The sequence below is a fragment of the Mauremys reevesii genome, linkage group 2 (assembly GCF_016161935.1).
Source record: "Mauremys reevesii isolate NIE-2019 linkage group 2, ASM1616193v1, whole genome shotgun sequence".
Classification (NCBI taxonomy): Eukaryota; Metazoa; Chordata; order Testudines; family Geoemydidae; genus Mauremys; species Mauremys reevesii.
Window position 1 is genome coordinate 22,431,020 of NC_052624.1, and position 14,116 is coordinate 22,445,135.

The window sequence follows — 14,116 nt, forward strand, 5'->3', positions numbered from 1 at the left end:
TTACTGAAGCTGGTGGGTGTAACAGCTACCCTTGATTCAGGATAAATATAAAAAGTAGGGCTGTCGATCATTTGCAATTAACTCAAAAAATTAATCACAGCTTTAATCGCACTGTTAAACAATAGAATACCAATTGAAATTTATTAAATATTTTGGTTGTTTTTCTACATTTTCAAATATATCAATTTCACTTACAACACAGAATAAAAGTGTACAGTGCTCACTTTATATTATTTTTATTACAAATATTTGCACTGTAAAAATTATAAAAGATAGTGTTTTTCAGTTCACCTCATACAAGCACTGTAGTACAATCTCTTTATTGTGAAAGTGCAACTTACAAATGTATATATTTTTTTTGTTACATAACTGCACTCAAAAACAAAACAATGTAAAACGTTAGAGCCTACAAGTCCACTCAGTCCTACTTCTTGTTCAGCTAATCGCTAAGATAAATAAGATTGTTTACATTTACGGGAGAGAATGCTGCCCGCTTCTTATTTACAGTGTCACCTGAAAGTGAGAACTGGTATTCGCATGGCACTTCTGTAGCCGGCATTGCAAGGTATTTACATGCCAGATATGCTAAACATTTGTATGCCCCTTCATGCTTTGGCCAATATTCCGGAGGACATGCTTCCATGCTGATGACGTGCATTAAATAAATGTGTTAATTAAATTTGTGACTGAACTCCTTGGGGGAGAATTGTATGTCTCCTGCTCTGTGTTACTCGTTTTCTGCCATATATGTCATGTTATAGCAGTCTCGGATGATGACCCAGCATGTTGTTCATTTTAACAACACTTTCACTGCAGATTTGACAAAATGCAAAGAAGGTACTAATGTGAGATTTCTAAAGATAGCTACAGCACTCAACCCAAGATTTAAGAATCTGAAGTGCCTTCCAAAGTCCGAGAGAGACGAGGTGTGGAGTATACTTTCAGAAGTCTTAAAAAAGCAACACTCCGATGCAGAAACTACCCAAACCACCAAAAAAGAAAATCAACCTTCTCCTGGTGGCATCTGACTCACATGATGAAAATGAACATTCATCGGTCTGCTCTGCTTTGGATCGTTATCGAGCAGAATCCATCATCAGCATGGATGCATGTCCCCTGGAATGGTGGTTGAAGTATGAAGGGACATATGAATCTTTAGTACATCTGGCGCATAAATATCTTGCAACGCTGGCTACACTGTTCTCACTTTCAGGTGACATTGTAAACAAGAAGCAGACAGCATTGTCTCCTGCACATGTAAACAAACTTGTTTGTCTGAGCGATTGGCTGAACAAGAAGACTGATTGGACTTGTAAGTTCTAAAGTTTTACATTGTTTTATTCTTGAATGCAGTTATTTTTTGTGCATAATTCTACATTTGTAAGTTAAACTTTCATGGTAAAGAGATTGCACTACAGTACTTGCATTAAGTGAATTGAAAAATACTTTTTTTATTTTTACAGTGCAAATATTTATAATAAAAAATAAATACAAAGTGAGCACTGTACACTTTGTATTCTGTGTTGAAACTGAAATCAATATATTTGAAAATGTAGAAAACATCCAAAAATATTTAAATAAATGGGTATTCTATTATTGTTCAACAGTGCGATTAATCACGATTATTTTTTTAATTGCTTGGCAGCCCTAATAAAAAGCAATTAAACTCCTTTATGAAATAGATAGCTTGAACAATAGGAACTACCACCCAAAACTCAGGTCACATGCAAGGCCAGTCAGGAATCTGAACTATGTGGATGGAGTAGGGGCTGAATGGGTGTTGTTCAAGGGAGCTGTGTGTATGAGGAAAGCAGCAGAAACACCATTGAAGCACACAAAGAAGGCAGCAAGGAATCTCCAGAGACAGCTGGAGAAGCACTTGTAGCATGACCTCGAAGAAAAGCCAAGGGAGAGAGCTTTTGGGTAGGGTGCTGGCTGGAAAGACGCTTGGAACTTCAAGCAAAGAAACTGTCTCCTGTTGTTTGATTCCTACTGTGTTTAGGGAAACAGACCTTTTTAAATAAACAGGAGTGTATCAAAGAAATACATGACTCCATCATCAATTTCTCTTCATAATGGAAACAGTCAGCAAGACCCCTCAGTTTTACTAACGGCTTGGGTCAAAAGGGGTAGCAATAATTTGTAAGTCTTGGGAAGTCTGTAACAGAGCAGGATCAACCAGCAGGGTCCCTTTCTAGGGAAGTTTCATCATTAGAGCTTTGCTTTCCCCCTCCCCCCTTTCATTTGCTGATTGAATCACTTGTACCTGTTGTCTGAGCTAACATTAAAGGACTTGGGGAAATCAAATTAACAGGTAAGAAATTACCAATGTTAATAAAATATACTGGTTATGTAAAGGAGAGGTGACCCCTTTTGACAAAAACTCTACAGAATGGGGTAACCACACATTTATTTTCTTATTACAGCTTCATATAAAAGCTTAGCACCAGAGTGATTATGACTAAATATTAGTTCTGTGCCTTTTGTATTAATTCACTGTTTTGTTTTATACACTTTTTGCTTTAATTATGACTGCTGTGTCTCTTTGCTCACTAATATATGGAAGTGGTCTAATAGTTACAATGGTGATGCCTGGTTACTGTTATTTTTACTGTCAATATATACTACACATCTCCTACTTAATGGTATGTTAATTATACTGCAGACTGACACATTATCCAAATTACAGATTACCTATTTCAGTTATAACTAAGTAAATCTCCTTTAGTAATGAACAGGCATTTCTCGCCCGTGTACATTTGCCTTATAATGAACATTTTCTTCATACACTGAAATTTATTCTCACCATGACAACAAATATATACTTTAGTCAATAGAAGAGACTAAGGCATGCTGACTCACTCTGTTCCCTTGAGTTTATCTATATTTAAAATGTCAAATGTTCTGGATAGCCTGACATTTTTGTCCCATGTTATTTTTCTGGGGTTCAGGTGTAAATTTAGGTATTTGCATTAAGAAAGACACCAAAGCCTAAGTGAGACAGAACACGTGAAAGTGAATTCACTCGTTGGTTGTCCCTTGTGCCAAATTCTGCATGTTGCTGGGATTGCCTCCCTTCAAGGTGCTGAGCACACTCAAGTCCTGTTGACTTCAATGCAAAGTCACCTTTATGATGTAGAAGTCAGTTAATTTTAATATAAAATATCAATGCAAGAGAGTAACAGAACACCACACCATCCCATCCAGTTCTGCATAGCATAATATGATCTGTGCCTGTTAAATACAGCCTGCAATGTATACATTTGCTATCCTGCATGCATCTAGGAACAGCTGAATAAAATGAGCATATGTTATGTTATATCTAAGCTATGTAACTTTGCTGCCAAATCAGCTCCCTCTTGGGAGCAGTGGCCAGTCACTGGGTGCCAGTAAGCTAGTGAACTTGAGCAGTGGGGCAGCTGCTGGATGGGGATTCCTTTTTTCTGTTAGTGCAATGACCCAGGAGGTTTCCCTTGCTACTCATAAGAAAAAAATATATTGGCAAATTGTAATTGGAGTCCTGGTTCATTCCAAGTGGCCCCCATGAATTTGTATCATCTTGTATTTCATAAGCAGATCAAAAGGACTATGAATGTTATTTGTAAAGCAACAGTACAACTGCTGATAATACACAGTAAATAAGGCATTTCCCTAATTTGCCAAAGAATTTACACCAGTACAGTAAATTATATGATGTGACAGCCATGTTTTTCCCCATGCCCATTTGGTTTTCATATCTGAGTGCTCATTTTAGTTCCTCTAACATTTTTGGAGATGTCAGAGGTTACATGCTGCTGGGTTTGGGGGTTTTATGTTTTGTTTTGTTTTCTGATTTTGTTTTTTCCCCCTAAAGTAGTGTAAGTGCATGAGACAGTTTTTGGTAGCACACTAAAATGTGATGAAAATGCTAGTAGATAAGGTAGTATGCAAAATTTATAGGAGGAAATGTATGCAAACAGATGGTAGAAGCGACTATATGATTTCCCCATCACCATGTTTGAATTACTTCTAGACTGTATATATCCTGATTATAAGATGGATTACAGTATAGATACCAAGATGTTTTGTTTTTTTATTTTGAAAGGCCTACAGTATGCAGCCTTTCTCCCGGACAACAGCAAAAAACAAGGTGAACAACTTTTGCACTATGTGGTCTTAAATTCTGTTATTTTCTGTTATTTTCTGCTACATTTCTCTTTCATTAGGATAGTTTAGATTACTGCATCTTATTTTTAGAGTTATTTTATTTATCACACCATCATCATCCTTATCACTTCCAGATCTGAGTTTAGCCAACACTGTGTACTTATAGTTTCATTTATTTTTCTCTGTGGCACTGGAAGTGGTTACTCACGTGTTAAACTTCAAGATGTATACTTGCAATGGTGGCCCTTTAATCAGTCATTTTCATAGCGGGTGATGACACCTGGTGGTAAACTTTGTAAATGCAGACTAAGCTATGTTTGTTCTTGGCTCTATTTTAAGAACTTGTACCTGTTGTGACAAGAACATTGGCCGTCAGACTTTATTTAAATAACTCTAGTTTCCTGCAAGGGAAATATGTTGGGGGCCAGAATCTGCTTCCATTTACTGCCATGCAAACCAACTGAAGAAAATGAGGTTTCACTGCTGTTAGAGGAGAATTTATTTGTGTAACTTGACTGTTGAAGCCAATAGTGTATTTTTCACAAGGGACATTTTGCCTTTTATTTATTTGTTTTTAAAATAATGAATATTGTGCATAAAAATGAGTTTTATTTTATATATACATGCACCTTATGTACTTCAATTAACTGAAAATACCTTCTAAAAAAGGACGAAAAGTACAGAGAGATTTGTTTTTAAAATCCTGTAGTGGGAATTCTACCGTCTGCCACTGTTTTATTTAAGGTCATACATGATTTTTGGCTTGGCCATATCCTTTTTATTCCCAGCAAGTGTATTTGACCCTGGTCATAAAACCTTGCATTCAACTGGCAGTATATTTCCACATAAATGGCACATCTGGAATATACTAAAGTATTTAGTTCTTTCAATATTGTGAACTACCTAATCCTGTGGTAAAGTACTTTCCCATCAGTAGCCACAGCAAATGGACTTGAGTCATCTTGATTTTTATTTAGGAAAATCTTTGATCAAAAGCTAATTCTCTCTCTTCCTTAGCTGGCCTTCTTGCTATGGATGAAGTTTTGTAAAGTTACATAAAGAGGAATAGTATTATAGGGAATGGAAAATGTACCCAAATTGATGTTTCATTTTGATATCTCTTTGTTAGTGTAGTAGCAAATCAAATACTCTGAAGTATATTGCTATTGTGCTTTACTGGGAGGGGCTTGGTATAGTGAGTATACTGTGTGTAGACATCATAACAAAATCTAATTTATCAGAGCTGACGTCCACACATTTTGAAAATCAGATCCAGTGAGTAAAAAAAGACAAAAGACTTATTACATCCTGAGCTACAGATATGGACAATATATCAATATTTTCATCCCCGAGGTTCTGAGTTCAAAGAGAATTTGATGAAGGTTAAAAAAACTACTGTCCTGTTATTTTGGCATTAATACTATGTGTTCTGGGGTGTAGGAGACCTGAGTTTGGGATCACCATTGCGTCCAAGGGTGTTTTCTACTCAGGTGGGTCATGGAGACAATACAGTAATTCTTCAGGGACAAGGAAATGATTACTGCCACTTGCTGTATAAACATCTCCTACTCAGCAACAGTGGAGATGCTGTGTTGGAGGAGGTCACTCACATGCAAGGAATAAAGTGACAGTAGTTCCCAGGCATGGAGAAATGATGTGAGGATTCTCAGGACTCTGGACCAGCCTTGGTCGGACTAGATGTGGTGAGAACATCTTTTCCAACAGTTGATGGGCAATACTAGCACCACATCCACAAGATGAGGGTAAAAATCATTTGGTCGGAGTTAATCAGAGTAATTCTTTCAAAGAAATGAAAATCAATTGAAAAGTGCAGTGTTTGCCATTGAAGGGAATCAGAGTGATATCTGAGCTTTGGAAGTTATTTTCTGTTCTAAGTATAGGGGAAACTATGCATTTCGGATAACATTGGCAAATGTAAACATTTAATGGGGACCACTAGAAATTCTGTCTGTTTTAGTATTGTAGGCTCCTGGGGATAAATTCTGGCTCGTGTCACATGTATGCTCCTCTCATTGACGTCAGTGAGGATTACACACATGTATCACAGGTCAGAATTTGGCACTTGAGGCTACATTTTCAAGGAGGAATGTATCAAAACAAATCTGTGTATCAGTAGAATCACATTTTTGTCTTCCAGGCAGTACTCCAGGAATAATCCTAGTAATGTCCAGCACTGCAGATAAAACTTTTTTCTTTCTGAATTGTATGGGGATGGCTCGTCAGAAATTTTTATTTAACTAATAGGTTCATCATTTTATTTATGCTTTGTAATTCACACTTTAGAACTGAAAACTTGTCATTTCTAATAGTGTAGAAGACTTTTAGGCACCACACTTCAGTAATTTATGTTAGAAAATACACCACATCTTTGGAAAGGGAAAAGAGAACACTGATCTGCAATTTGTAAGGTTCAGTGCTAAGCACAAATGTTTGTTTGGGTAGTCTAACAATTAAGTATCTTAAATAAAAGGTTAATAGGTTATATCATACAAGACTAGAACAAAAAAAATTTTATTGTGGAGATTTTTAATGTATAGTTTGGGACATAGCTCATATTTGGGTTTGTGTTACTAACCAGACATTAAAAGAAATAAAGGCTAGCATTCATATTATGTTTAAGAATAGCGTGTTACATTAATTAAGTTATTTTAGTGTATAGGTTTTTATTCCTGGTTTTTAAACACAAATGAGGTACAGTACACTTCTTTAAATGTTTATAATGTCTAACTGCTGCTGGACTTTAAGAAGTATCAATTTTGTTCTTAGTTGCTGCAGATAATGACAATATCATACCAAATTATTTTGTATTTTTTGTAGGACTGGGAAACAGAAAATCATGACTGGTATTGTTTTGAATGCCATTTGCCTGGAGAGGTGTTGATATGTGACCTGTGTTTTCGTGTGTATCATTCCAAGTGTTTGTCTGATGAGTTCAGGCTTAGAGACAGCAGTAGTCACTGGCAGTGCCCAGTTTGCAGGGTGAGTACCTATGAGCTTTAATGTGCTGATTAGAGGGTTGATATTCATTAATAGTTTAATTAAGGTGGCACAGATGGGTCTGGCCAGGTTAATGGATTAAGTATTGCCTATCGAAACATACATAGTGTACCTGTACAAACATTCCAAAATACTGTGCATATAGATGACTACTTTTTTGAAGATCCTTTGAAGGAAGTTTGCATAACGCTTAAACAGACAAATATAATGCTTCCTCACTATAAGCTTTTCTTATATTTCTGAATGTTAATGTGGTTTTCAGCCCTAAGAAGTAAATTCATTCTGTGTAAGCATCTTGCTGTGAAGTATATAATCCATATACTTCCTAGGAACTCCTTATAAGAAGGTTTCACTGTATTTAGACAAAACTTCTATATCTTCGATACTACCCCTTTTGTGCCCATTAAATATTTTGAATTGCACCCTGTCCACTTCTATCAGATCCTGAGGTAGCTTCTGCTATTGTTGATAAATGATCTGTGGGAAGAGGGAATGGAAATGAAAACTATATCTTTTGGGAAAGACCAAATGAAATAGTCAGGTAGGTATTTAGGTAGATTTCATAATTCTATTTTTCCCCATTAACCTTTATTTATTTATACGAATGCCTACAGTATACTATGTTGGAGTGTATGTAGAAAAGTGTGTATGTATGAGTGTAAGGTGTGATTCAGTTTATTATGGAAATGAGCATATTAAATACTGTTCAAGATGCTATTTATTTTATTGATAGTCATTTTAAATATAGTGCATTTTTTCTGAACCATAATGTTTCAGTTTAATGAATGTTTGCAGTTTAATGATCATGTTATTAAGGCTTTTACTTTATTGGAATAAAATTATACATTATAAAAATCAGAGGCATACTAGGTCAGCTTTAAAAAATATGGGATGAAATCCTGGCCCTATTGAAGTCAGAGAGAGTGTTCCCGTTGGCTTCAGTAGGGCCAGGATTTCACTCATAGCCTCTACATATTACTTTTCTTTTCACGGTTTTGTCCTTTTGAGCATGGTGGGAGGAGAGTAGTTTTTATGTGCACTACAGGAATGGTCAGGGATGTTGTCTACATGCCATTAGGCAAACCTAAACAGCCAAGCCATGCTATTGTTCATTGGCACCTGGCCTTGAATTAGCCAGCTGCATCCCTTTACTGTTAGTATTCCTGCATACGCTCAAGGAGTGGGGCAAAGGGCACATTCTGAGCCGTAATTAAGTGGAGGGAAAACTACATCTGAATTCTTAAAAGAGGAACTACTGGTGCAGAAAGCATTTAACAATACTACTTGCTCGGTGGCACTGGGATTCTGAAAGCAAGATTAGATTCCCTAGATGTATGTTTGGAACCAGATCTTGTACAGTGAGCCAACCCTGAGATGGTCTCTTCTGCCGGGGATGTGGGTGCCCACTCTCTTTATGCTGCAGAGAAGCTGTTGAAGCCAGATAGTTACTAGGGTTGCTTCTTTTAAAAGTCAAGCACATTTCTCTTACTTGTGACTCGACGATCATCTGGATGCTAATTGTAAAAAGCAACACTTTCTGATTCATTGAGTCAGGGCAGACTGAGAACTGCGGGCTTCTGGAAGTGTAAGGTAACCAAGTCAGCACAAATAAGGGAGTGAAATGGAAAGAAAGGAAGCAGGAGGGAAAGATGAGTAAGAGTAATAAAAAATAAAAGCATGTTAATACTTTCCATATGAACATACAGAGTGTATCCCAAAAATGGCACTTGTGTGGCATTTGCCTGTAGAGGACAATATATTCTGCATTACTTGGCATTTAATTTCACCACTCAGGGGAATGCTACCCAGAGCAATTCTACAATCCTTGGAATTTTCAAATAGATCTTTTAAATCACTATTGATGCACATCACAAACACACACATGACTCACAGATGCAGTTAAATTTAGATATACTAGACAAAATCCCAAACTCCGCTCAAGACTGAGGTTGTTTTAAGTTATGACTGGGGACCAGGAGACAGGGCCGTAGCAACAAAGAACGTGGCCCCCTCCGAACATATGTCTGGGGCCCCTTACAATGCAGAAACATTTTTTTTGCCACTTTTCGGGGCCCCCTTCCTTGCAGGGCCCCCCCTCTGAACATATGTCCGGGGCCCCTTACAATGCAGAAACATTTTTTTGCCACTTTTAGGGGCCCCCTTCCTTGCGGGGCCCCCTCCGGTCGGAGGGTATGGAGGGCGCTCGCTACGCCTCTGCCAGGAGAGTACAAAGATGACTTACAGCCATTTTCTTCCCCCTCTAATCTGCTGTGATATGGCCACTATTGCATCAGAGGATCTGGTTCACTATCCAATGTATACAAATAGATGGGGCAGTCAGTTTTGAGATACATTTTACTTTCATCCTGGAATCCTGAATTCCATTAGTTTAGGCTGAGGATTTTAAACAAACATTTATCTTGAAGAAAATATTTTGAAACTCATCCCCTCTTCCATGAATGATGTGCACTTGTGCCTACTGGTCCATTTTTATCTCCTTTAGACCACATTTATTGGCCTTTGTGATTCATTCATTTTCTGACCCTGAGACCTTGCAGCTCATTCACTGGCCACAGGTGACTATCAACCTCTTTCCCAAAAGACTTCCATTTTGTAGTACGAATACCACTTCCCCCCCTCAACAGCACTACTTGCTTGCTTGCTTTCTGCTTAACCAGACTTGCTTCCCACCCACCTCAATTCTGCAGCAGGGGACTAGTGGGTCCTCCCCAGACTCTGAAGGTAAGAGGGAGATTGAATTGCTGTCCAGTCCTTCACACCTGGTGACTCTCTATTCTAATTTTACTTTAAAAGAGACACAGAGAGAGAACATCCTCAAAATCATAATAGTTTAAAGTGCCCTGGCTGATGTCAAAAGGGCATAAGAGAGCTTAACTATCTTGTGAAAGGGCAGAGGGATTTACTTTGCATTGTCAGCAGTAAATTCAAGAAAAATATTAGCTGGGTCAAAAAATATGCATGTCTAATAATATTTCACTCTAATGCCATTGCACAGAATCTTTCACATCCAAGGCTCTCACAGCTCTTTAGAAAGGAGAAGGGAAAGTGTGTTTTGAAACAGAATATATTGGATAAATAATCTAAGAACACTTCATTCTTATTAAAAGGTTTCCCATGTAATGTTGTCCAGGTCACCGTGTCTTTGGACTGTTCATCACACAGTTTCTGGGTGTGATACTTCAGTTGCCCAATGCAGCTTTATTTTGCCCACCGGCTTGCTCCAGAAACATTTTACAAAGGACACTGTGAAGGATTTTTCATAATTTTAAAATATTTTTCACTCCACGGTGTTTACTACAGTTCCTTGGAAGCTTGGCTCTGAAATTTGTTTTCTTTCCATTGAGTGCTGAGCTTCTGGCCCCTTTGTTTTTAAAGGACCAATGTGAATATTTGGGGTAATACTGCATAGCTTTCAGCATTGGTAAGAGGATACAGAGTCAGGTTCAAATACAGTCCAGGTTGGTAGTGACTGGCAATTGTCACGGACTGCTGACTAATCATTGCTTTATGTTGGTGCTCTCAGGCCAGTTTCTGGTAGATAGCTGGTTTCTCTGTTATTACCTATCAAATGGATGTGAAGATCAGATAGCCTTTCACCTGTATCAAAATGGTCCCTCCAGGACATGGTAAAGACAGAATGGTGAGTCAGTGGGGGATATGGGAAGATTGCAGTGGTGTTGCTTCCTGTTGGGTGGATAAAAGGAAGAATTTCATTTTCCACTGCTGTAAGTTTGGCACCTATTAGGGGAACTAAAAAAAAAATAATACCAGAAAAAATACTGAATCATTTGGTTTGGAAAAATTGATGCATGCAAAGACTTACATGGACTTCATAAATAGAAATAAAAACAGGTCAACTGTGACCATGTCCTTTTTAAGATTTTCTTAAGAAACAAAAAGAAGATGGAAAGACAGGATGGTTCAAGGCAGTAAGTAACATGTCCCATTTTCACACTCACACACCTAGATTTGGCTTAATCTAGATCCTAGTGCATTCTTGTTCAGCTCATCATTATAATTTGTATCTTTCATCCAAGGGCTTTCAAACAATTATGACTTGCAGCAGCTCAGTGAGGTAGGTAAGCATCTTTATACAGGGTAATGAGCACAGAGAGGTTAAGATACTAAATACTAGGGTGATCTATAGTCTATATATTCTAGTGCTCAGTAGTGTGAAGCAGTTCATGGAATATATAGAAAGATAGTGTCCTCCTTGTTAACAATCTACCCATAGACATAGTATGTTGAGTGGAGGGAGTAAAGTGCAGAAGGTTAGAGGCACAGAAGGATGATGTTTACAGCAGTACAATGATTCAGTTTCTCAGGTTTGATTTGTGCAGATTATGGTGGTCACTCAAGATTATTTTGTTTAATATAAAATAAAAAGAGATGAAGAGCCAAAATGGAGAATATTATTGTTTCATTTATTGTGGGCATTGTGGAAGAGAAGAGTTTTCATGAGTTTAAAAGGTTCACAGGGTAGGGAAGGCATTCTCTATGTAGGGGCAGGCTCCCTATCCAGTTCCTCATGGCTCCCTGGAAGCAGTGACATGTCCCTCCCTCAGATCCTAGTTCCACGCACTGCCCCCGCCCCAATCTCTGGCTCCGCAGCTCCCATTGGCTGGGAACCACTGCTAATGGGAGCTGCAGGGGCGGTGCCTGCGGGCAGAGACAGCATACACAGCTAGGAGCTGAGCAAGAGGGACATGTTGCTGCTTCCGGGGAGCCCCCCACAAGGTAAGAGCCCTTATCTCCTCCTGCGCCCTATCCCTGAGCCCCCTCCCACACACACCCAAACTCCTGCTGCTGCTGTTGGGGGCAGGGAGGAGGGCAGTGGCCCACGCCAGCTGCTGCAGAAGTCACAGAGGTCCTGGAAAGTCACGGAATCCATGACCTCCATGGCAAACGCTGAGCCTTAAGTATAATACAGAGTTAAGGGACTTGCCAAATCAGTGACAGAGCTGGAAAGAGATCTCAGGATCCCTGACTCCCAGCCCACTGCCATGTGTGCCTACTCACATCAGATCTTAAATTTTTACTCCAAAGGGTCCCAAAGCATTTTCCAAATATAATCTGATTCACAGATTAAAGAGCAGCATTTTCAAAACACTCAGGTCCCATGTTTAGAAGTGACTTATAAATCATGGACACACAAGCAAGGAGCCAGGCTAGAACCTTGGTCCTTTAGCTCCCAAAGCATGTGCATCTTCTGCATGAGAACTCCTGTACTAGAGTCTTCCCACCTACATATATATACACTATATACATACACACTAACAAAGCCAACTCTTTACAGTCTGATGGGATCTCAAGGCAAGGTGGTATGGCAGCAAAATAACTTCATAAATTGGCACGACTGAGGGCCTGATCCAACTCCAAATGAAGGCAGTGTAGGGATTCCCCCTGGACTTCAGGGGGGAGTTGGATCAAGCCATGAGAATCTGCTCTTGAGAAGCCTGGTACTTAAACAGAAGGGCTGTTGCTAGGCAGGAAAGGGTTGCACTAGCAGAGGTGGGGGAAGCCTTATAGCGTGTACTGCCTCACTGTACTCTGCCTGGCCCTTACAACTTCAAAAGTTCACAGATTCATATTGTTTTCTCACCCCAAAAAATGAGAGATTAAAAGAACACCGGTCTGATTCTCATTTACACTGAGACCCCTTTATACTGTGCTGTCTATGTGAAAGGGTCTTTAAAGTGGATGTGATTATAATTTACTGCTCTTCCTTTGCACTGCCAGAGCAATGTAATTGAGTTTCAGTATGACTGAGAATCAGGCCCCAGATCTAACATTATCCAGCCTCTTGCTTTAAGTAGCTTGAGTTGGACTACTCTAAAAATATTTTGAGTATTTAGAAGTACTAATCTTGCATGTTACCGTAAGAATATGTAATGGCTTTTTTAAATGATAGGAAGACTTTCAGTGACACAGTTTCCCAACATGACTTCCAAGCTGAGCATGAGCAAGAAATGTCTGATGAAAGGCAAATCTTTGTAGAAAAGTAAAAGAAAAGTCTTGATAATAATTTAGTTTATTAAAGAGGTGATTAAAAATTGTACAGCCAGGAGACTAAACAAACAGTAAAAAGCCATTTTGCTGGCTCCTTGGCTTTCATTACTTAAAATCTCCAAAGTAATGAATTTTAGATGTCAAAACTGCAAATAAGATTTTTCCTAAAATAAACCAGTGTAGGGAATTGGGGAGAAGTGGACAGATCCTGGCCAAACTGGGTAATTAATTATGGTACTGTAGTTTTCATCACCACTTGTGATTAACAGCAAAGCCAGATATCTGTCTTTTATTAAAGCCTTAGGTATCAGACTATAACCCATTTATCTTATATATTCTCTTTACAAATCTGTCCTGCAGACCAATGCATCAAAAAAATATTCATAATAATTGGGGGATATTTTCTGCAGATGATGAATTCAAGACTATGTCAGGAAGGGCTATAGAGAGAGAGACTGGGCTAGGCAAGTGAATTTTATTGTATCCTAATGAGTTTGTCTATTCAAATGCTGTGTCATTAGAAGCACACACATTGCACTCTATTGCTTATTTAAAACCTTAAAATGACAGCAGCTAGTTCACAGTTATCTTTTAATGCTCATTTAGGTTTCCATGGAGTAGAACTGTTATGTTTTATGTAAGACAGCAGTTGAGATGGATTTAAACAGATTGGGTAGTCTCATAGCAGGTAAAATTGAACATGGAGATATGTAAGGTAATGCACATTGACAAAATAAATGCAGTTGAGCTCTAAAGATGAAATTCACCTCCATACAGAGGCTAGAAAAAGACCTATTCACCACTTAAGCCCTGAACATAGGGCTTAGGTATGACATGAGTGCTAGACTAGCCTTGGGCTGGCCCTCTGCACAGTGGTGAATTTCATCCCATGTTTGCAGCGTTATGTGAGGAAAAAGGCTTA

General features: G+C 38.5%; 1 protein-coding gene across 14 annotated transcripts in view; it reads left to right on the forward strand.

The window, feature by feature from the left end:
* ZMYND11 (zinc finger MYND-type containing 11) overlaps nt 1-14,116 on the forward strand; it is a 147,062-nt gene that overhangs the window by 107,923 nt on the left and 25,023 nt on the right. For 9 of the 14 annotated variants that reach the window (XM_039524253.1, XM_039524251.1, XM_039524259.1 and 6 more), the window contains 2 exons: nt 4,085-4,129; nt 6,985-7,146. The exons of 2 other annotated variants lie outside the window; for them this stretch is intronic. In XM_039524253.1, the coding sequence (XP_039380187.1) occupies nt 4,085-4,129; nt 6,985-7,146 (207 nt within the window). The remainder of the gene's footprint in view (nt 1-4,084; nt 4,130-6,984; nt 7,147-14,116) is intronic. 3 more of the 14 variants (XM_039524260.1, XM_039524262.1, XM_039524263.1) reach the window with 2 other exon arrangements.